This window comes from Leptodactylus fuscus, chromosome 8, assembly GCF_031893055.1.
Source record: "Leptodactylus fuscus isolate aLepFus1 chromosome 8, aLepFus1.hap2, whole genome shotgun sequence".
In the NCBI taxonomy this organism is placed as follows: domain Eukaryota; kingdom Metazoa; phylum Chordata; class Amphibia; order Anura; family Leptodactylidae; genus Leptodactylus; species Leptodactylus fuscus.
In genome coordinates, this window is record NC_134272.1 from 77,413,771 (window position 1) to 77,436,661 (window position 22,891).

Consider the following 22,891-nt stretch of genomic DNA (forward strand, 5'->3'; position numbering starts at 1 on the left):
TCCGTATCAGAATCCGAAGAATATTGGCGGAAAGAAAAGGCATACACGGGAGACTTTTCTTTCCGACTATGTCAGTATAAAAATGGCGGAAACCCAACGAATAGCTGGCGGAATCTATGGGATCTGTGGATGTCCAAGCCTATATGAGAGGCTATGACACAGTCACTTATGGGATTAGATTAGATGGCCGGGCTCCAGGTGACATACATATTAGATGGGGATAGAAGACACTGTAGCCAATCTGATGATGGGAATGATGACAGCAGCAGCAGAGGAGTGTGTTGATCTTGTGGGAGGCAGTGACCTATTCACTTATATATTTACTAGCCTCTGTGGGTTGTTGGCGTCGATGATCCGCCTATATTCAGGAATTTGCTGCCATCGATGGTTTGCCTGCTGCTGCGTTTCGGCAGCTCTTAAGCTGTCCTGCTGCTGAACTCATTCCTTACACCGTGCCTGTGATTGTTCCGGCATCTCAGCAACTCACTGGGACGTCATATAATGAGCATGTTATTGGCGTTGATGATCCACCCTGTGCTCCGCTAGAGGAGAACTCTGTGACTTCTGGCTTCCTTCTTAGCTGTCTTTGTTTTTGAATTTTGCAACAAATTAGATTTTCTTTTTCCCAGCATATTTAAAAGTAGCAAACTGCCAATTTGTATGAAAGGTGTTTTCCCATCCAATATGTCAGCATGTTGCCTGGAGCTGATCAGATAATATGCACATGCATGTACACAATCAACTGAGGGTTAGCTGTGTGTTTACACAGAGAGATAACAGCCCTGGCTGTGATAAGGTGCTGCAAGAGCAGTGTAATATAGTGAACATAAATTCATAACAGTCGTGAAGCCATGTCATTTACCGGAATAAAAAGTAGCCTATGTTTTAATTGAGGTTACAAACTATCTATGTTCCGAGTTTCATTCAAATCCATTCCAGGGTTTTTGCCTGATTGAGTAACAAACATGCTAACACACAAAAAAAAACAACAACTTTCACATGCACTTTCACGTGAACAAAGGGGCGGATTTTGACAGCGGATTTCGCTTCAAAATCTGCCCCTTTACAATGGTGGTCTATGTAGACCACTGGGCTTTTTTTTTCCGCTAGCGGCGGGCTGACGCTAGCGGAGAAAAGAAAGGACATGCCCTCTCTTCAGGCGGAAGCCGCGCGGGCTCAACCGCGCGGCTTCCGCCCCCGGCAGCTCCCTCCTATGTCGGCTCATTCATTTGAGCCGACAGCGGAGGGGAAAGCCGTGACCACGATGGTCGCGGCAGGCGGGTTTTGACAAGAGAGAGACGCGGCTCACCGCGTCTCTTTCCGTGTCAAAACCCGCGCGGGCAGTTCACGTGTGAACTGACCCTTATAATATTAGTAGGATAGGATGTTGATGATGATATGGCTGCATATGATAAATAACTCCCTCAAATGAGCAGATACAGAATATACTGTAGCCAGTGGATGGCACTGATGACATCAGTAGGGGAGGCATGTGTTGATCTTGTGCGAGGTAGTGAATCTTCTCTGTATCGTTCCAATTTTAGTATATGTGCTGCCGAAGCGAGCACACGTATGGAGGTAGTGAATGTAGAACATACTGTAGCCAGATGATGGCAGTGATCACATCAGCAGAGAAGACGTGTGCTGATATTATGAGAGGTAGTGAATATAGTATATTCTGTAGCCAGATGATGTCAGTGATGACATCAGCAGGGGAGATGTGTACTGATATTATGAGAGGTAGTGAATATAGTATATTCTGTAGCTAGATGATGTCAGTGATGACATCAGCAGCGGAGATGGGTGCTGATTTTGTTATTGCAGTGCCTTGTCCACTTATGTGTTTGTGTTAGCGATAACATTGTTACAAGTGACAGACAATACCATCCAATAAGCGGAGATAGAACATACTGTGGCCAAATGATCGTAATGATGACATCAGCAGGAGAGGTGTGTGCTGATCTTATTGTAGGCAACTTATGAGAATAACGTAGTTGACGACAGGGCTGCAGGTGACAGACAGAACAATCACATAGGCAAGGAAAGAGCAAGCTGTAGCCAATAAAGAGGTGACGACAGCACCAGGAGAGGAGTGTGCTGATCTTGAGGGAGGCAGTGCACGGTTATGTGGCAAGAATAAGCACATTATTCCCTATGGAGGTGGTAGTAGGGTGATGTCAGCAGGGTGTGGACCACTAATGTCCAAAGGAGGAAAGGGGCGTAACAATAGAAACCATTCTGGAGGATTACAGTATAACCCCTGTTGAAAGTGACCTTACTCCATGCACCAAGGTAATGTTATTTTTCTTACCGCCGCAGGCCACTGAGAGCAACACATTGACGTCCCCTGTGCAGAACGATGGGATATGCAAATCTGTCCGAACCTCCCAAACCTTGTTAGACAGATATTGGAAATGCCTTTGCATAAAATATATTCTGATTTCCATAACAAAGCACTTAGAGGATGTCCTGATTTTATTGGCTCATTAAAAAAGTTCTGCAGTTTACAATAATTGCAATCTGGAGTCGAGTAATTCCATTCATTGTACGGGGAATAAAGTGGCTAAAAATAACCCCGAATCTGTAGATCACACACTCCTCCAAACCATTATGGTAAAATGTGCAGTGAACTGAGAACAGGATTCAATATACATTATAATTAGACATATTACTAATTCTCTTTTACTTCATAAAATGGAACAGGACTTTCTTATATCGCTTCATTGTAATCTAAGTATAATTCAGCGGATATTCGCCCAAAATGTCACTTTACGTAGACAGTAGTTCTTGGAATTCTATAGGTTCTGCTTAAAGTTATCTTATGACTTGTCCCATTATGAATGGGTTGCACCACTGGCTGGGTTGTACCTATAACAATAGTGGTGCTCTATCATGATGTTGACTTGGAGACCTCCAGTGCTGGAATCCTTGAAGAAGCTCCAATATCTTGTGGACTCACTACAGAATGATGGACCTTTGACATTAGTGATTTTTTTATAGGGTTTATGTCACATCATTTTACATTCGGCTGACGGCTATTCTTCCTGAGTCACCCATACGCATTGAAGGTAGGGAAGGTAACTCGATAGAAGCAGTGGTGCAGATACAATCAGTCAGAGACAGGGACACAAATATTGCAGCAAAAAACAGTTTATTTAAGAAAAACAGCAAAATAAATAAACCTTTACATCAGGCACAAAAATAAGCAAAACAAAATACAGCCTTAACGTCAGGCAAAATAACATCAAACAAAATCCTGCTCGTCTGAGCACTAACTAAACAGAAAATACTAACTGTACGTGTGGTTTACTGCCAGCCACATGAATCAACCAAAAAAACCACAAGGCTCTCAGTGTCAGGACAGACCCAGGTACTTCCTCTCCTCCCAGGATCTGCACCCTTTTATGGGCCAGTAACAAGCCCATGACCCACACCTGGGGCTGTAACCTTTTGCAGACCCCCCCCCCCCCCGGACCACACATAAATCAGGAATCTGAGGCTGATATAGCGGGATTCATCTTCTCACAACATGTATGTCCTACATGGTCGAGCCTACATGTGTTGACACCTCCACATGTACTCCCCCAGGTACAAAAAGACTGGTGTTGAAATTCAGCATGCCCTAGCCTCATGTCCCCAGACAACTGTTGGGAGTCAGGCAGAAAATGAATGAAGGTAGTAACGCATGACTGTGAGATCAGACTACACTCAGGGTTTGTTTGTAGTCTGTAACCATAGAGAAACACAGGTCTGCACCAAATATTATTATTATGAGTTGCAATATTACTACAGTTTTCGTTTTAGATGCATAGAGCAATAACAAAGGGTACAAAAGCATTTATACATTGTAGAGCGGGTCCAAAAAGGACACGGTCAATGTAGGCTTTGTAGTCAGGTTGGAAGCAGCTGTGATTCCAGAAGGTTTGCCAATGCAACAACCACCCCATTCCAGAGGGTTTCTGCAGCAGCAGCTTTCAAGAAAACCTGATGCTGAATTTCCATGATGAAAAGTCAGCAGTGGAGCAGTCCTGTGTGGATATAGCCTTAAAGTGTTTATTGGTATTTTTATGTGTTTTAAGATAACACAGAGCAATATAAAAACTTGGCTCGATGTATACACTCGGTGTTGTGCGCCAATTATAGGATCGTAGTGTTTGGCCTCATGCCTGGTCTGAACAGGTTGGTTCAGAGCTTACCGTACTGAAGCGTAATGGTTGGCCTGTGATTTGCATCACTTTGTGCGGCTCACCAAGAACTTTGTATTTGTGAATGTGACTGATGTATACAATAAAATCAGATTTGGCAATATCTCCAATATTCTGTGTTTGTTGGGTAACACTTCTGCTTTTCTTATGTATGTGTTAGTGAAGGAAGTGAAAGGAAATGAGAATTCATGTAATTGGATGAACGCAACGCTGTAGGCTTATCTGCTTAACCAGTCATAGAATTAGGAAGTGTCAGTGAAAGTCAGTGCTGCTATTTACACCAAAGTATTAAAAAATGGCTATTATGTAATGGTAATTCCGTGCCCGACATCATCAACATAGTCATGTTTTCTTAGAAAAACCGTCACCTCCTCTGACATGGCTGGTGAGTAGATTCTTGAGCTCCCCATGAAATGAAAAACTATTTTGGAGAATCTTTCCTTAGAGCTTTGTGTCGTTCCTCTGTTCTTTCTTCTAGAAATGTATAAATAAATTGACAACTGGGTGTCGCCATTCCCAGGGTCAAAGTACTGACGGGACATTGTGAGATTGTAAGGATAAACACCCCCGACTGGTAACACCCAGTACCCACAATGAGACACCAGACAGTTAAAGTATTCCTATCTGGTTACAGATGTTGGTTACAGACCACCTCTGCTATTTAGCTGCAGTGGTCAGGCTGGTGATGACCACCAATGTGATTGATGGCTGATGGAGCCTGATGTCTGCTCCGCAGTGTGATAAGGGTAGGACATTGCTGATCATGGCCTCTGTTATCCAGAGAGAAGCTTGTCTAAACTCAGACCGCCCATCCACTTGTCAATAAAATCGGGAAGAGGAGAGGAGACAGAAGAAGAGGAGAAACCCTGAGATGGGGAAACCCTTTTAACCCCTTATTCACATCTGCATTTGGTAATCCGTTCGGGATTCACACGTTCACACGTGGTTTTTTGGACAGGAACATGAGACGGAGGCCGCCTCAGGTTCCGGTCCAAAATACAGGTAGCTGCGACTGGAGGCCAGTGCCGCTCCGGATTACTAGGAGGGAGTGTATTCAAGAAGATGTTGCAAAGCGAATCCGCCTGAAAGAATGAGCATCTCGCTTCTTTTTCCGGCTCCCAGAAAAAAGAACGAACCGGCTCCCATTGATTTAAATGGGAGCCGTCTTTCTGGTCAGGATTTTGAGGCGGATATCCTGACAAAAAAACTCAGTGTGAACTTATCCTGACTCTTCATCCTCAGTCTTCAATATAATACTGACCACAAGACTTTAGCCGTGACGCCAGGGTGATGGATCCCTTTAATGTTGATGGTGGGATCATATGTGACCATGAATGGATGCATGAAGGCCATCACAATCTGATGTGTATAGCCTGCTGAAGTCTGATGGATTTGCTTATGAACGCCGCTCTGCAGCGGGCTGTGCAGCATAAAATATAGCAGCTGCAGAAGCCAATATAAGGCAACATTTTAATAAAAATCTATTGCAAAATACTTGTGTATTAATAATAAATAAATGGCTCCAGATGATAGCCTTTGTCTGACAGATAGTCTGACAGATATTAAGGTCTCGCCCTATATTTGACTCACTCTATAATTTGGGCAATGGCAAATATCTGAGAATCGCCATTATCTGCTTGAGGATTGAAACCACAGTAAACATCAATGTGAGCTGAAAAACCTTTTGGATCCGAATAGTGATATACTGTATTTCTACCCTAGACCAGAAGAATTGAATTCACCATTATCTATACAGGTAACTGCATCATTAGATGGATAGGTGTGCACTGAAACGCCACATGCTATACATGTAGCAGAGCTCAGATTGTCAGAACTCCTAAAATAATACACAAACGATACAGTCCCAAAGGGTTAAATGACTGATGCAGCTCTGCTACACATGATTTGCTAAATGCATGGCCGCCTCTTCCATATAAGAAAATGGGACTGAGGCAGAACCAATAACCTGACAAACTACTCTTCATTATAGAGATTGCAGGGGGATTCCTGGGGAAAGGTGGAGAAACTCTGCCCTGCGATTACACCACCGCCTACCCTTGGGTTATACTAATGAGTCATTCATTATACATCACAACTGCTGCAGAACCTCGGGGAGTTCAGCCCAATGCACGCTACTGGGATGATGTTGATAAATGACTGTGGTGTTCTGCAGGGAAGACCCGAAACTACAAGGGAAAATCGCTTCTCAGAATTTTGCATAGTATTGATATAGTCGCGTCTATTGCAGGTTTTAAACGACCAGATCCTGGGGCTTGTCCAAGAGGGGTCACAGGTCAATTGTACCTGTGACGGCAGAGGAAACCTCTGCAGACGTTCTGTGAAACGCACCGCGGGTAAAAATTGTATTGCCACCACGGTTTATTGCTGTGGCCCGCTACATGAGACCTTAGGCCTGGTGCACATCTGCGTTTTGGATTCTGTTTAGGGAATCCATTTGAGGACCCCCCGAATGGAAACCTATATGTATTAGAAAGAGGTTACCAAAGGAAACCACATGGAGCCAATAAACTATAATGGGGTCCATGTGGTTTCCGCATGAATCATGTGGAGAGAAAAGTCCTGCTTGCAGGACCTTTCTTTCCGCATGTTTCATGTGGAAACTGAGCAAAAACCACACGGACCTCATTATACTCTATGGGGTCCACGTGCTTTCCCAGGTAACCCCTTTTCTATGTGTATGGGTTTCCGTTCCCAATTGGAATCCGCAAACGGAATCCCAAATGTAGATATGAACTGGGCCTAAGCCATAAAGGCAATGGGTGAATTTTTAACAGTTGTCTAGGGTTGAGCGATCAGGATTGGAAAAGATTGCATCCCGATCAGCGATCGAGTAAATTTCACGATCGGCTGGAAAATAATCGGAAATGGGATTTTGAAATCTCAAGATCGGCTCAACCCTGAAAGTGACTTTTCCCATAGAGAAGCGTTGACTAGGGTTGAGCGATCGGGATCGGAAAAGATCGGATTCCGATCGGCGATGGAGCACATTTCACGATTGGGATCGGCTGGAAAATGATCTGAAATCGGATTTTAAAATCGATCCTGAAATCTCAAGATTGGCTCAACCCTACAGCTGTCACAATAAATTGGCATCGAAGTGATGGCCATTAAAAATTGATCACTAGGTTGGGCAATAACAAAAAAAAGAGTCTATTAAAAATGGATGCAAAACAGATGACCCCGGGTCATCAAGGTAGACAAACTGACATGGAGCAGATGCAGAATGGATGCACTATGGCTGGTAAAATCGGGCACGGTGGTGAAAATATTGCCTTATAGATTCTGCGCAGTTTGTTTCTGCCAGAGACGGTTCCTATAATGTTCTCGCTTATTCCATCACTTGTTGTATCCTGTGTTTAGAACACTTCTAAAGACTTGTTAGAATCTAAAAACCGACCAGTCAAAAACAGGGATTTATTGAAAAGGTGTTTTTTTTTGTTTTTTTTATAAATTAGTTTCAGAACATGTTCTATAAAACAATAACGAAGAACTTGGAGTTTCGCCAAACTGAATGAATCAAAATGGCCAAACAGTCAGCAGTGAATAGAAATTTTTTAGTAGAATCTTTTTGCTCTTCCTCTCCACTGCCATTACTGCTTTTTACTAGAATTTTTTTATTTTAACACCAAAATCTCTGATACACTCTCAAAGACAACCCTGCACACCAACACACCAACTTTTCCATAGATAGAATAGACGTGCTGAGACGCATTTTTGAAATCACAGCATTTCCGCTGCAGATTTTGTGAACAGATGGGATTAGCCCCTTTGCAGGTACTGTAGTGTTATACTGTGTCAGTAACTCCTAGTACCCCCACTGATCAGCTGTTTGAAGACCTTGCAGTACCTGGGAGAGCTTGATTTCCTTTTCTCAGGTCAGTGAAATCGCGTTGATCAGTCACAGGGTACAGCAGCAGCTCAGTCCCATTCAAATATATAGAATAAATATATATACAGTATGTATATAAAGCTATTGCGTCTGTACATATTTGTTCCATAGACGTTCAGTGCACTAGTATATTTGCAGTATTATATCCTCACACTCACAGATCACTTGAGCACAGCTTACTAAGGAGAGTGTCTCTAAGGAGATGGCTTGTTGCAGCATTATATCCTAGGGAGTAGGAGCTAAACTTAGTGGGCACTAATTGTTAGGTGCAGCCGTTCCCCCTATCGCTGTTTCATCATCCATAACCCATAAACAGGTGTTTTGCTCGATGATAAATGCGCCAATGACAATTGTTTTATCTCTTCTTTTACGTCTTTTTGACCTTGTCTTTTCTCTTTGTCTGCTGTTCAGCGGTTACTACAATATTCTTTAGGTATATGCAGAATTGCGGAAATCTCTACTAATCCATGTAAACAATTTCAGGTCCCTGAACCTGGGCCAAAACTCAGCACAGGTCCTGTTTTATAGCCTGGGCTACTACTGGAATGGATTGTGGGCACAGACAGCACAGGGATATCATCCATGGGCCACTTACCCACATACCCTACGATGAACATGTTTGTGTGCATGTAAGCTAAGATTCTCTAGTCTTAATTGGCTTAGTTTACACCAAAAAAACACACCAAATTTTGGCGCACAGTGTCACAGTTTAGATCACGCCCACTTTCCCGTGATGTGACACCTCTTTATTGTATGTCATAAAGTGTCTAAAACACTTGATATATGCAGCCCAAGGCACGTTAGGCTGGGTTCACATACCGAATTTTGACGCGGAATCCGCCTAAGAAAAACCGCCTTTCATTGACTTCGATGGAAGCCATTCACTTCCTTTTTCCGCGAGCAGTTTCTTCTCGCTCACAGAAAAAAAGAAGCGAGCTGTCCTTTCTTGCTGCAGATTGCGAGGCTGGATTAGCCACAGACGGATGCGGCGCGACACTCCCTTCCCGACTAGGCCGCAATAGTCTCGCTAGCCGAGGGAGACGTTTTTTGGACCGGATTCTGAGACGGATTCCTACGTCAAAATCTGGTCCAAAAAACCCTGTGTAAACCCAGGCCCCACGGACCGGAAACACCGCACTAAAGCCGCGGTTGATCCCGCAGCGCTTTGAACAGAAAGTTCTGTGATTTTCAAAACGGCAACGGTTTTGGAAATTGCAGCATGCAATTCGAGCTGCAATTTTTTCCGCAAAGTGGGGATAGGATTCGCATGAATCCCATCCACTTTGCAAGTACTGTAAAACCCTGCAATTTTTCCTGCGGCGTTTCCGGTGTTAGACAGTTTCTTGTCGCACATTATGCCAGAATTCTGACACATTTTGCTTACTAAACTTCTAGAGTTTTTCACAACCTGTACCAGAACACACGATCGTTCGAAAAACTGAGGCTCGGCTCGGGGGCTACCCCATGTGCATGAGCCCTACTATAAATCTATAGCTTCCCTACAGCTTCACTTTTGCACAAGTAGTGAATTATTTGTTATCAGGGACCCTCAATCTGCAGATAAAATATAGATATGATAATACTGCAGACCTAGCTATGGGTTTTTTCCCAATTCTATGACAGGTGCAATCCCCTGCAGCACACTTTTATGTACCCTATAAAAATGAGTCCAGGGTTTTAGCTGCAGAGCCGGAAGATTAATAGTTGCAAACAGATTTCCTTTTAGCATGCAAAACCCCAGGTATTGTTATTAGCATATTATTAATACCTGCCTGTGTATGGCCATACTGTACCATTCATATCACGCTGTATTGAAACTAATCTAATTTCCAGCTTCAGTGACCTTATAAGCTCCACTAGGTCTTCTTACCCGCCTGCTCATTGTGTCTGTTTTTCATACTGTTTTTTTTCTGCGCTTGTAGTTGTAGAATTCGCAACAACATTTCTTTAACTTATAAATACGGCGAGCTTTGTTGCTGTTTCCTCGGCCGTGAGCTTCAGGCTGGTTTTGGATTTCACAAGAGAAGAAATGAAAATCCTTTTTGTCAGTGGATTTTAAAGCCCAGCAATCCATATGACCTCTAGTAGGGATAGCATGCCCTTGACAACTGATCCCATAAATCCATTTTATCTAGTCTATCCCCTATGCAAATTAAATAATAGATCTGTAGCAGTAGGCAGCAGGCCGGCAGATTGCAATTGGTTTCATCCTTGACAATTTTTTTCTCTGACAAGAAAGGGTTAAATTTTTCTACTGGCAGCAAAGGCATTATGTTTAATGGCAGGTAAGTCCCTAACATATGGTGGGTGGCATCCATGTAAACTAAACAGACCAGCTCTGGGTGACCAAGGGCAGACTGTCCTTGGTGGTCACTGTCCCCTCCCCAGCTAAGCAAGTGTGATTTTTAACAATTAGCCCACCATGCCGGTGCACCAGGCAGATAGCCGCAGCTGCTGCTGAACTTCTAGGACGTAGAACTGAACATTGTCACTGTTTTCAGATGGGGGTTAAAGAAACACTAAAATCTCCAATGTTATGTATGGCCGCTGGGACCCCCTGCCGATCAGAACGGGTTCCCCTGTGTAAATAGAGAGGAGGGGCACATGTCTGACAACTGCTCCACTCACTTCTAGGAACCTGACACAGACAGTGCTTTGTTAGTCCCATCAAAGTGACCGGAGTGATGGTCACACATGTGGACTAACCCTCATTCACACGGGGGATCAGGTGGTCAGACCCCTAATGATACAAATATATTAGGGTAAGTTCACACAGGGGTTTTTGGTCAGGATTTTGAGGCCGTAACGGTTTCAAAATCCTGACCAAAAAGACGGCTCCCATTGAAATCAGGTTCTAGTCCAAAAAACCCCGTTTGAACTGACCCTTAACATACAGTCATCACCTATGATGTGGAAAACCCCTTTAAGGCCGGGACCCCATGTTATGAAAATGCATTTTGGTTGCGGCGGAAACGCTTCGGGAAAAAAACACTGTGTTGCATTACCTGCAAAGCGGACAGGATTCTGGCTAATCCCATGCATACATTGCAGAAAAAAATCCGCAGTGGAAATTATGTGTTTGTAAACTGCAGCATGTCAATTATACGTACGGGAACGCTGCCATATTCCCTATAGCTATAACAGGGGCAGAAAGTCTGCACAGGAAAACTCTGCGGACTTTCTGTGAAAAATGCTGCGGAAAAAACTGCAATGTGTTTCTGTTGCGGTCTGTTCTGCAGCGTTTTTGGGCTGCGGCTCACTACCTGGGGCTGTTTGCACACTACATTGTCTTGACAATTTTGCCATGTTTTAAGCGTCCAGATGTTACCGGTTAGTCAATAAAAAATGTATGAAAAGTCCTGCAAACATTGGGGTATTTACTAAGGGATACAAGACAAAAAACTATTGTAGTGATGCATCTTTGGTGCAGAGTCATGAATTGTGCCAAAAATGCGACACTTTGCATCTTTTCTGATCTACTCAGTAAACATCACTGAAAACCGAGTTCGGTTATAGCTGAAATTTTAATTTTGGAAATCTCATGGGAACTCCTGAGGAAAAGCATGCTTTTTGTGTGCTTTTGTCTTGGAGTTTTTTGTAAAATTTCTGCAGTTTTTTGCTTTCCTGGAATTTTTTCAAGTGTTTTCCTATAGACTTCTTTATAGGTTATAGAAAATAAATCTTGAAATACTGTGTGAACAAAAAAAAAAGGCCTAAAAAAAGCAAAAAAATAAATAAAAATCGCAACAATTCAGGAATTCTTAAGGCTTTTTATTGCAAAAATTTGTGGAGGATCGCCTTATGGAAACCTACAAAGTTCATGACAGTCTCCAGCAGAGCACCATATATAAAAGAGTACGGTATATGGGTAGCGTCTTTAGCAAGTCGGCACCCGACAACCCTCCCAAATCTATGAGACAAGTGTTTGGGGCTGTGATCCCTACATTTAAGCTTTCAATAAGGAGGTAGAATTTGTTTGAATAGGAAAACTGATTCATATTTTGGGGAGTCAATTGGAAATTTCAGGATTCGCCATCGCTATATGAGACTGCTGTGCGTCCACAGCTCTTGGTGGAGGTGTCAGCTGTCATGGGGTCTTAAAGGGGTTCAGTGGGACGTATCAGTTTATAAAGGAAAGGTTGTCCGTTAAAGATCAACTGAGGTCTACCACCCTAAACTAAAAGGATCTTTCACTGCCTCCAGAAAGTCCAGTGCTTTACATCTATTAATAGCCCCCGCTCCACTGATTCTGGCACACTTGGAATTTTTTCTCTAGCCCCCCCCGTTCCTGAGCAATCTGTGCTGTTAGTTTTGTTGTCTGATATACTATTTATTCTCTGTACCTTGAAATACCACATCAGGCACCAAAACTAACAGCACTGATTGCTCCGGAATGGCGGGGGACAGAGGAAATAATTTCAACTGTACCGGAAGCTATGGAGGGACAAATATTAACGGATACTAAGAACTGGTATTGGTGGAGGTGGTGAAAGGTCCTTTCTCTCTTCTAGCGGAGCTCATCTCTGACATTACCCGAGGCACAATGTTTATGGACTTGTGTATATGTATGGGGGAGTCAGCCAAAATGTATGATCAATTTTACAAGCAATGCACCCTGGGAACAAGTATGTAAATGAACTCTTGCAGACTTCAATTGATAGGTTTTATGTAAAAGCCCAACTTGAAACTCCTGGGCCCCAAATCAAAATCTGTAATGGGGCCCCTACTTACTGTGTACATTTACAATAGTGGTATATTTTATGTGGCAGAAGGTCCTTTGGGGCCCTCTCAAAGTCCAGTTGTGACTGCTACCTCTGCATCCCTTATATTTATTCTCCTGGGCCCCAATGCAAAATCTGTAATAGGGCCCCAATATATTGTGTGCATTTATAATAGTGGTGTATTTTATGTGGTAGAGCAGGGGTAGGGAACCTTCGGCTCTCCAGCTGCTGTGAAACTACAACTCCCAGCATGCTTCATTCACTTCCATGGGAGTTCCAAGAACAGCAGAGCAAGTATGCATGCTGGGAATTGTAGTTTTGCAACAGCTGGAGAGCCAAGGTTCCCTACCCCTGTGGTAGAGGGTCCTCTCAGGGTTCAGAACCCAGGAGTGACTACAAGTTCAGCACCCCCTATAGTTACACTCTTGGGCTCCAATGCAAAATCTGTAATTGGGCACCAACTTGCGGTGTAGATTTACAATAGTGGTATATTTTATGTAGCAGAGGGTCCTTTGGGGATCTCTCGGGGTCCAGGACCCAGTAGTGACTATTACCTCTGCACCCACTATATTTACGCTCCTGGGACTCAATGCAAACTCTTTAAAAGGGCCCCAACTTCCGGTGTCCATTTACAATAATGGTATATTTGTATGCGGGAGAAGGTCTTTTGGGGCGCTCTCAGGGTCCGAGGCCCGATTGTGACTGCTTCCTTTACACCCCCTATAGTTACACTCTTGGGCCCTAATGCAAAATCTGTCATAGGGCCCCAATTTGCTGTGTCTATTTACAATAGTGGTATATTTTATGTGGCGGAGGGTCCTTTGGGGCCCTGGCAGGGTCCGGGGCCCGGTAGTGTCTACTGTCTCAGCACCCCCTATTGTTACACTTCAGGGGCCCAATGCAATATCTTTAATGGGGCCCCTAGCCATAATTACAATAGTGTATTTTATGTGACATAGGGCCCTTCAGAGCCCCCTGAGGTTCAGGGGCCCCACTATAGCTAGGCTGGACATGAGGGGCCCCGGGTGTATACAGGGCTCCTCCTAAACACCCACAAAACAACTTTACAAGTCATAAGAGTCACAGAAAGCCTTTAATGAGTTGACTGAGTGAAGAGGTTCTGCAGCAGCTGAGGAGCAGGAGGCCGGAGTAGGGAGCAGGGTGAGCCCCCAGCCCCAGCTCTTGCCCCCTCACACCCGGCCGCCGCCGCGCTCTCACTGCTGACTACAGGAAGGAGGTGATGGCTGCTCTGAGGAATGTGTGGTATGCCTGCCGGGACACTCCATTCTCTGCCACGGGGGTGCCCGGCGCTGCCCGCTGACCCATTACACGGCTCTGGCACTGGCAGTCAGCGGTTATTCACGTTTCATGTCACTCGTCCATACTCTCTATGTCCCGGGTTGATAAATGTACGGAGTGAGCGATTACCCGGTGAAGACTAGGCGCCGTTGTGAGGGAGCTCCCCCCGTCGCTGTGTGTTGGTACGTCCCGTGGTAGGTGGGATCGGCTCTGCGGGGAAGTCTCTGGCAGATCAATGAAGTCGCTTTGATGGCAGTGTCGGCCAATTGAGCGGAGCGCCAGGGGCACACAATAATCATCATCATCATCTTCTTCATCATCATCATCACAGGGGCTTCCATTAGTCACCCGGCCGGGCGGTGTAACGTGCTGTGAGGGGGACACAGCCGGGTGTGGTGGCCGCCCTGTAGCCCAGGCTGCACGGACTTGGGGAAACTTACCGACAAAGTTGCCTTTATTTGTGCTGGAGGATAGACACGGGCACAGCAAGGTTACCGGAGCCGAGCACGGACCAGGAATGATTTTTCCAAGTAGCAGTAACCCTGTGAGAACCCCGTATAGGAAGCAGGTGAGACAAAGATCTGCCGAGCTGGTCGTACCGATCCATCTGCCGTCCTGATTGTACATGCAGGGTGCAGATCTGGTTGCACAGGATGAGATCTGCTGTTAACCTCGTTGTGCAGAAGGGATATCCTGCTGGCAGGGAGGCAGATCTGGTTTTATACAGTGATCTCTTGTAGATCTCATTGTACAGATGTGTTATAGGGTCGATAGGTTGCAGATCTGGCTGTGGAGAACGATCTATTGCAGATCTACTTGTACAGATGTGTTGTAGGATCGATATATTTGCACAGAGTGATATTTGGCAGATCTGGTTAGACTCGTGTTGCAGATCTCATTGTAAGGTGACCTATTGCAGGTCTGATTGTACATTTTGTTAAAAAGTAGATGTGTTGTAGATCTGATGGTAGAGTGTGATCTATTGCAGATCTGATGGTAGAGTGTGATCTATTGCAGATCTGATGCTAGAGTGTGATCTATTGCAGATCTGATGCTAGAGTGTGATCTATTGCAGATCTGATGCTAGAGTGTGATCTATTGCAGATCTGATGCTAGAGTGTGATCTATTGCAGATCTGATGCTAGAGTGTGATCTATTGCAGATCTGATGCTAGAGTGTGATCTATTGCAGATCTGATGCTAGAGTGTGATCTATTGCAGATCTGATAGTACATTGTGATCTACTGAAAGTATTATTGTACAGATATGTTATATGGAGTAGATGTGTTGCAGATCTGATTGTAATCTGTTGCAGATCTGATAGTATAGGTTGATCTGTTGCACATCTTATACAGATCAGGTTGTAGGCAGGAATGTAATGCAGATCTTATTGTACAGATCTGGAGTTCTGATGTAAGATGGGATCATGTTGCAGATCTGATTGATATAAATGAGATTAACATAGTCTTGTGGATGTCCTCATTGTACAGATGTGATCTTATGAGATTTGATTTTATAAAGTGTGATGTGGAATATATACATTGCTATAAGTGTTGTATAACGTCATAGGCTATATAATATGAGCTGTTTGTTACAATGTATGTGGACAGTATATACTATACATGATATATTCGGTATAGTGAGCTCTTCCTGCAATCCTTTAGCTTTTTGGGGTCATGTAGCATATGTCTGGGGGATGGGTCTGGTGCAGTTCTGCTTCCCTCATTATATAGGGGCCGCTGGATATAAGGCACTTCTTATATAGACTCCAACTTTCTGCATATATTGGTAATAAGAATGTGGCTACCATGTGTCTATAGTGTTCTGACTGTATATGGACGCTGGGACTATAGAAGGTCCATCACATCTTATACAAGTATATATAATATGCTGCATTGGACTATATACAATCACCATCTATAGTGGTTCCGAGCCAGGTCTATATGATCTCTTCTTGGGGGGCGCCTGGTTGTTCTGAGTCATTGGAAATCCTTGTGACCCAGTGTCCGGCCGGCGGCTGCTATCTTCCTTCTAGGTTGTAAGTGATCTGATGTATATGGGCAGGGACTGATGTATATGGGCAGGGACTGATGTATATGCCTCATTATATTTCCAGGACGTATGCCGCGGTCACCTTGTCTTTTATTACATTGATGGGTATTCTAGGCTGCTGTCATTGCTGAATCTATCCGGCCAGATCCAATGCAATCTGATTCCATCCAGTCAATATTGTAATCCCATCTGGCTGATATTTGCTTTATACTAAAGTGTGATACAAAGTTGCCGCCTTATAGGACAATAATAGGAGTGGGATTAGCGTTGTGTCTCGTCACTCCAGGGATACTTTGTAAGATTATTGCCCCAGATGTTTTCTTACCTTTGCCAGCCCTGGAGACACATCAGTAGGTCTTTCCCGCCAGGTGTATGGTAGATACATATTTACTATGATTTATATTTAGTATTTTTGTCCGCCTTCTTATTTATTTTCCCATTTTTGTTTCTTTTTTTTTTCTTCCTTTGCTCCATTCAGTTCAACAAAGAAAACCCATAAAATGACATTGTATGAACACACCCTGCCCTCTGTAGCTACACCGTAAAGGCCAAATTGTTAGTCAGGGTGTATGGGGTTTTCTCACTCCACCTGTAACTCTTAATTAAGTGGTGCACCCTTTAGGTTGTGTTTGTTGTCGGTGCACCACAGGGTGTTAGCATTGAGATGCAAAGAAAAAAAAAACTGCTGAGGGTGAGGCCTCTTACTGGAAGGGCTGTACCGTGGTGTGCGGATGTGAGTCCTCTGCCTAGTCTTGTGTATGCAGATAAGACTCAGAGCTTACATAGAGGCTCTATGAATCAGCAGCGCACACATATACTGTATACTGTCACACACACACGTATCATATCATATATATATATATTTACACACTTCCCTTTTTTCATTCATTGCAGCGGGTACAATGTACGTTTTACTGTCAGGGTACTGGTGACATTTGTCTCAAAGCTCCTTTTTGTTACCATATGGTTATCAGTCCCCATACAAGGAATATATATGTGCCTAGCAACCCCTATGCATGGAATATATATGTAGTTAGCAGCTCCTGTACAAGGAATATATATGTATGTATATATATATATATATATATATATATATATATATATATATATATATATATATATATATATGCTTAGCAGCCCCTATACAAGGAATATATATGTGGTTAGCAGTCCCTATACATGGAATATATATGTGGTTATCAGTCCCTGTACAAGGAATATATATATATAATATATATATGTGTCTTGCAGTCCCTATAGAAGGAATAAACGTGTGTGTGTGTGTGTGTATATATATATATATATATATATATATATATATATATATATATATATATATATATATATATATATATAGCAGGGGTCAGATGGGTAGCCACACCACTGTATCATTATGGCCTGCATTTGCTTTAGCCAAGCCACTAGACATACAGTATTTGCACAATTGGTCACACCACACGGGTGATTCTGACTCCAACGTCACTTTTTTTATTTTTTTATATTGACAATGTTGTTATATTAGATATTACAGAAATAAAGGATTCAGTGACAAGTCAGCCTAAGTATTGCCTGCATATATAAAAAAAAAATAGAAATAAAAACTTCCCTATAGCACTGACAGAATAATGGCGAGCGGGCTAATGTGTACTTAAATACCATTAAAGCAAATGTTTAATTGTAGTTTATTTTAGAGCTCTCCTTGAAGTCTCTGTGCATGTGTTTCATCATTCAGGGAGAGAGAAGTGACAGCTTAGCCCTGTGCACATAGCCTGGGAATAGTGGGGAGGTCTCTCGTGACTGCTTTTTTTTTTTTTAGGTGACTGTTCAAATTAAAGCCATACCTGCTGGAGAATGTAACAGGCGCAATTAACAAATACAGGACAGAATCATTAAATAGCTGCAATATTGTGGGTGGTATGAAGGTGCTGACGCGTTTTGGCGGTTACCTATCACATATTAATGTGAGTGCATTAGAGGCAGGACCTTCTTTACATCATGCAGGTCCTGCACTAGGTATCTGGTTGCTTCATAATTATAATATAGCGGTGTTTTTGTCGTCTTGTATGTGGCCGCTTTATGTTGTGCATCGCTTAGGATCTTGATGGATAAGGTGCCCTGGGCCACGACAGGTGCTGCGCTTCCTCCGGAGGTGTCAAACGGTTTTAGGACTTAATAACTTGTTATCTGTAACAGATTTGCTTCTTCTATTGTAAAATTTTAGAATATCATTGAGATAAAGGGTAAATAAACTTGTGCATTTCACTTAAGGATTGGGTATTTTTTTGTGAAATGCAACTTTTTTTATTTATTTTTTTACTTTTATACATGACAAAGTGTAGTGAGGCCGAGTCTAAAGTCCCAGAGTGCGGCTTGTGATGGGAACAGACAGGAGCCATTCCTGGAAGGCTCTTCATTGCCAAAGACACTTTGACCCCTGGAGTCCTTTCAGTTCTGTAGGATTTCCTGTCTTTCTCATTGGTAGCAACATATGCTTAAATACAACCCCCAAAAAAACTAGGCAACAAGAAGGAAAAATCTATATAACTATGACATGTGAATGTATCCTAGGAGCCATATTGGCTAAAGCGGCCATTTTTTTTTATCATATTAGTAATATCAGGGAATATATTTTTGAGATTTGTTTTGTATCTTTTTGTGTCTATTTTTGCTAAAATCTTAAAATCTTTGGCATCAAAGAGAATGAATTTTCCTTATACCAATTGTAACCGCTGCTCTGCTGTAACTTACAGGAAAAGTGAAATAATTGGCGGAAAGTTTTATTAAAGGTTATTCCATTTCTGCAATATTTCAAAATGTTTTTGTTTAAGCTCTTTGTAAAAATGTATCATATATATATATATATATATATATATATATATATATATATATATATTATAGCCCCACCCCTCCCCTTTAGGCCAGGTTTACACAGTGTAGTTACGGTACATATTATATATATATATATATATATATATATATATATATATATATATATATATATGTTATATATTTTATTTAGATATGTGTGTAATATATATATATATATATATATATATATATATATATATATATATTTAATTTTTTAACACAAGTATAGGCCTTTCCTTTTATAAATTTCCCTTTTTGGGATCTGTTCTGTGCTTTTGCAAAAAAAAAAAAAAAAAAATTACGTACACTAGGGCCAGACATGTAATCTAATTAAAACAGAAATTTGATCAAATTTAAGAATCGGGATTCTGATTTTGAGCAGAATCATGAAATTGTTGCCTGGAGTCCAATATATTCCGTGCCCGCTTTCTCTTCCCACTGCGGACTATGGTCAATAGTTGGGGAGTAGGAAGGGGCAACGTGGTGGCTCAGTGGGTAGCACTGCAGACTTGCAGCGCTGGAGTCCTGGATTCGAATCCTGCCAGGAACAACATCTGCAAGGAGTTTGTATGTTCTCCCTGTGTCTGCGTGGATTTCCTCCCATTCTACAAAGACATACTGATAGGAGAAAAAAAATGTACATTGTGATTCCTAAATGGGTCTCACAATCTACATAATATAAATATATATATATATATATATATATATATATATATATATATATATATATATATAGGAGAGAGAGATGGGGGTAGGACGCATCAGATGCATCAGAGATATCCGACTCCTTCCCGTATAGACTGCTCACTGAACTTTTTGAGAATTGTATATAAGGTTGAATATAATTGAGGTTTAATTTTTAGGCAAAATTTGGCAAGCTCAAAGTGAACTAAGTAATATGGAGTCTTATCAAATATATTACATAACTAATACGGAGTCTTATCAAATGAATATCATAAGTATAGCGGAGTCATATCAAATATATCCCATGAGTAATATTGAATCATATGAAATGTATTACATAAGTAATACGGACTCTTATCAAATCTATACCAAAAGTAAAGAGGCGTTATATCAAGTGTATAGCGGAGTCATATCGAATCTATGCCATAAGTATAGCAGCATCATATCATATGTATACAATAAGTAGAGGAGTTCTATCAAGTGTATAAAGTGTATACTGGTTTTCATCGACTTGGTGAACGCAAACTTTTAGGGATTTTTTTTTTTTAACTCTCTTAAAAATTCTAAACTCATTTGCAGTTCCCAAATATGAAAAAAAACAAGTAAAAACCCAACATTCTGCAATAGTCTGTTCTGGCATAGCTGACTCTGTCATTGGAATATTTCAGTAATGTACAAAGAGTGACAAATGTAATTGCACTTCTGTGTCCTAAACATCCCATTCTGTGAATTGCCCTAAAGGGCGTGAAAATCTCCAGTATATCATGGGGGTGACATCCAGGGTGACAGCGCGAGGCGTCTACTCCCACCACACCCCCTATTCAGTCTCCCAGCGGCACTGTACTCCACTTAATAGACAAAATATTCACTGTCCATAATCCCATCCCAGCAGGGAGGACTGGCGGGAACATTTTGTTTGGCAGTAAACATTGACTTCCTATACATGCACAGAATACAAGTCTGCCCCATACTCCGAACCCATCACTCGCCATTCATAGCTGTGAGATCTACAGGAAATCCAATTAGGGCTTTGTGGGTTCTAAAACTTTTGCAAACAGGCGGAATAAGGTCGGCCCCCCATCTGTTTTTTTACTAATATATCCTTAGCCCTTTTGTCGCCCTGCAAACATTCACTGTTGCACTGGATTTTCTTTGCTCTGTAATCTGTTTGCTTTGTTGCTGACCCCATGTTGGGGGGTGGGGAGGGTTCAAAAGAGGCGATGAAGAGGTGAGCAAGTCTGGGTTGCAAAATAAAGGCGAAAAGAAAAATCCTCAGTTCAATTCACTTTTTTTTTTCATTTTGCAGAATGTTTTTGTTTTTTTTGTTTTAAATTTTATATATTTATAGTTTTATTTTGTTTTTCTTTTTTTTTTTGTTTTGTTTTTTTTTAGCCTGGCTTTCAAGCAGATTAACTGGGTGTTACCGCACGTGTGGAATTTAGCAGTATCTTCTAGTGTTTGGCCTTGATAGAAACTGATGCACTAAACTGCTGAATTAAGCCTTTCACACTCCCCCCCCCCCCACCCAATTCATAGCTAAATCTGTCCCTTAGCGTAGAAGTGGGTTTGTCTTTATGCTCTCGAGGCACACTGGAAGTGTTCTTGAGATGGATGATGTCATGGCTGTTACTGTAGGGGTTATATCCTTTTATAGAAACCAGTATTAGTAGTGAAATTTTTTATTTTTTTTTAAATTTTTTGTTTGGTGTACAGCACTGCGGAATATGTTTGTGCTATGTATGTACAATTAAATAGCGATTTATTTTATTTATTTTTTTACTATATATTTTTTATTTATTTTTTGGGGGGGGGGTACTACTTTGTAGTTGTATTAAGATTTTTTTGATGAATTTTTTTCACGTCAAGACACAATAGACGATTTTAAAAAATTTATGTAAAAAAATCATATTTTCCTAGAAATTTTTATATTCCATTTCTAAATTCCATTTTTTTAATATTTCCATTTCTAACTATTTTTGTGTTTTTTGTTTTTTTTGCCCTTAAAAATTTATATATGTTCAGGACATGTATGTTTTTTTTGTTTTTTTTTAATGGACTATTTTAGCATGATGAAAATAAAAACTAAGGAACAAGATCCTATAATTTTTATCGGAAATTTGTCCTGTAGCAGAGATGACTCGCTAAATTGGAACAAACCTTTATAGGTTGGGGATTTTTTAAATATTTTTTTTAAAAATTTTTTATGGTCTTCTGGCCCTTTGTGCAATTTGTTTAAAAGCCAAACAGAATGGTTATCCAATAGTTTGCTTGGCTTTGTGTGTATTTGAAATATTAAATTCCCGGGTAGATATAATGGATGCCTCCCCAGTGCCCGATGCAATTTGTAGTTCCTATGGTAACCCGGGGCAGCAGAGAATAAAAATGATTTGTAACACCGAAACCATAACATTTAAAGAGGCAGGCAGCAGGAAATACTCGGGGCAGGACCCTGACATATGTGTTAACCAGATAAGAGCTTTTAGGGGTATTTATAGGGTACGGATGCCTCACATCTGACTAGATTATTATCGGTGTCCTGCAGTCAGGTAGGAGGTGTATGACGCGGTCTCGTGTATTGGTTATACAGGAAATGGCTACAAATTGTTACATTGTAGCTTTATACAGAGAATTCAAAAATTTAGGTTTAAAAAATTTCTTGCTTCATTCGGAAATAGATACATTTTGAAAAAAATTTTTTTTATTTATTTATTTTTTTATTTATTTTTTTATTTTTTTTTTTTTAAATTCAATAAATTTAAGGAGGATCCGTCACTTCTCCCGACCCATCTACCGTAGTAAAATACACCACATAACCGATCTCGGCGTTCTTTTCTCATAAATCTGTGCAGTGCTATTCCTGCTAGAAATGTATAAAGGTGGGTGTTACCAATAGGGGGCGTCTCTCTATATGACTCTATCCAATCAGGGCTCACTGTATCAGCCTTTGCACAGACACACCCCTTTGACAAAGGGAGTTTTAGCCGTATAAATAGCAGAATTATATTTTTTTTTATTTTTTTTTTTTTTTTTATGTAGATTGTGAGCCCCACATAGAGATCACAATGCAAATTTTTTTCCTATCAGTATGTCTTTGGCATATGGGATGGAAATCCATGCAAACACGGGGAGAACATACAAACTCCTTGCAGATGG

The 22,891-nt window shown here is 41.5% G+C and overlaps 1 protein-coding gene across 8 annotated transcripts in view; it reads left to right on the top strand.

The window, feature by feature from the left end:
- RBMS1 (RNA binding motif single stranded interacting protein 1) overlaps positions 1–22,891 on the top strand; it is a 213,338-nt gene that overhangs the window by 87,890 nt on the left and 102,557 nt on the right. For 2 of the 8 annotated variants that reach the window (XM_075284504.1, XM_075284505.1), the window contains exon 1: positions 14,345–14,703. The exons of the other annotated variants lie outside the window; for them this stretch is intronic. In XM_075284504.1, coding sequence (XP_075140605.1) covers positions 14,653–14,703 — 51 coding nt within the window. In that variant the 5' untranslated portion in view covers positions 14,345–14,652. Of the gene's footprint in view, positions 1–14,344; positions 14,704–22,891 lie in introns of those variants that run through there. 8 annotated transcript variants of the gene reach the window in all.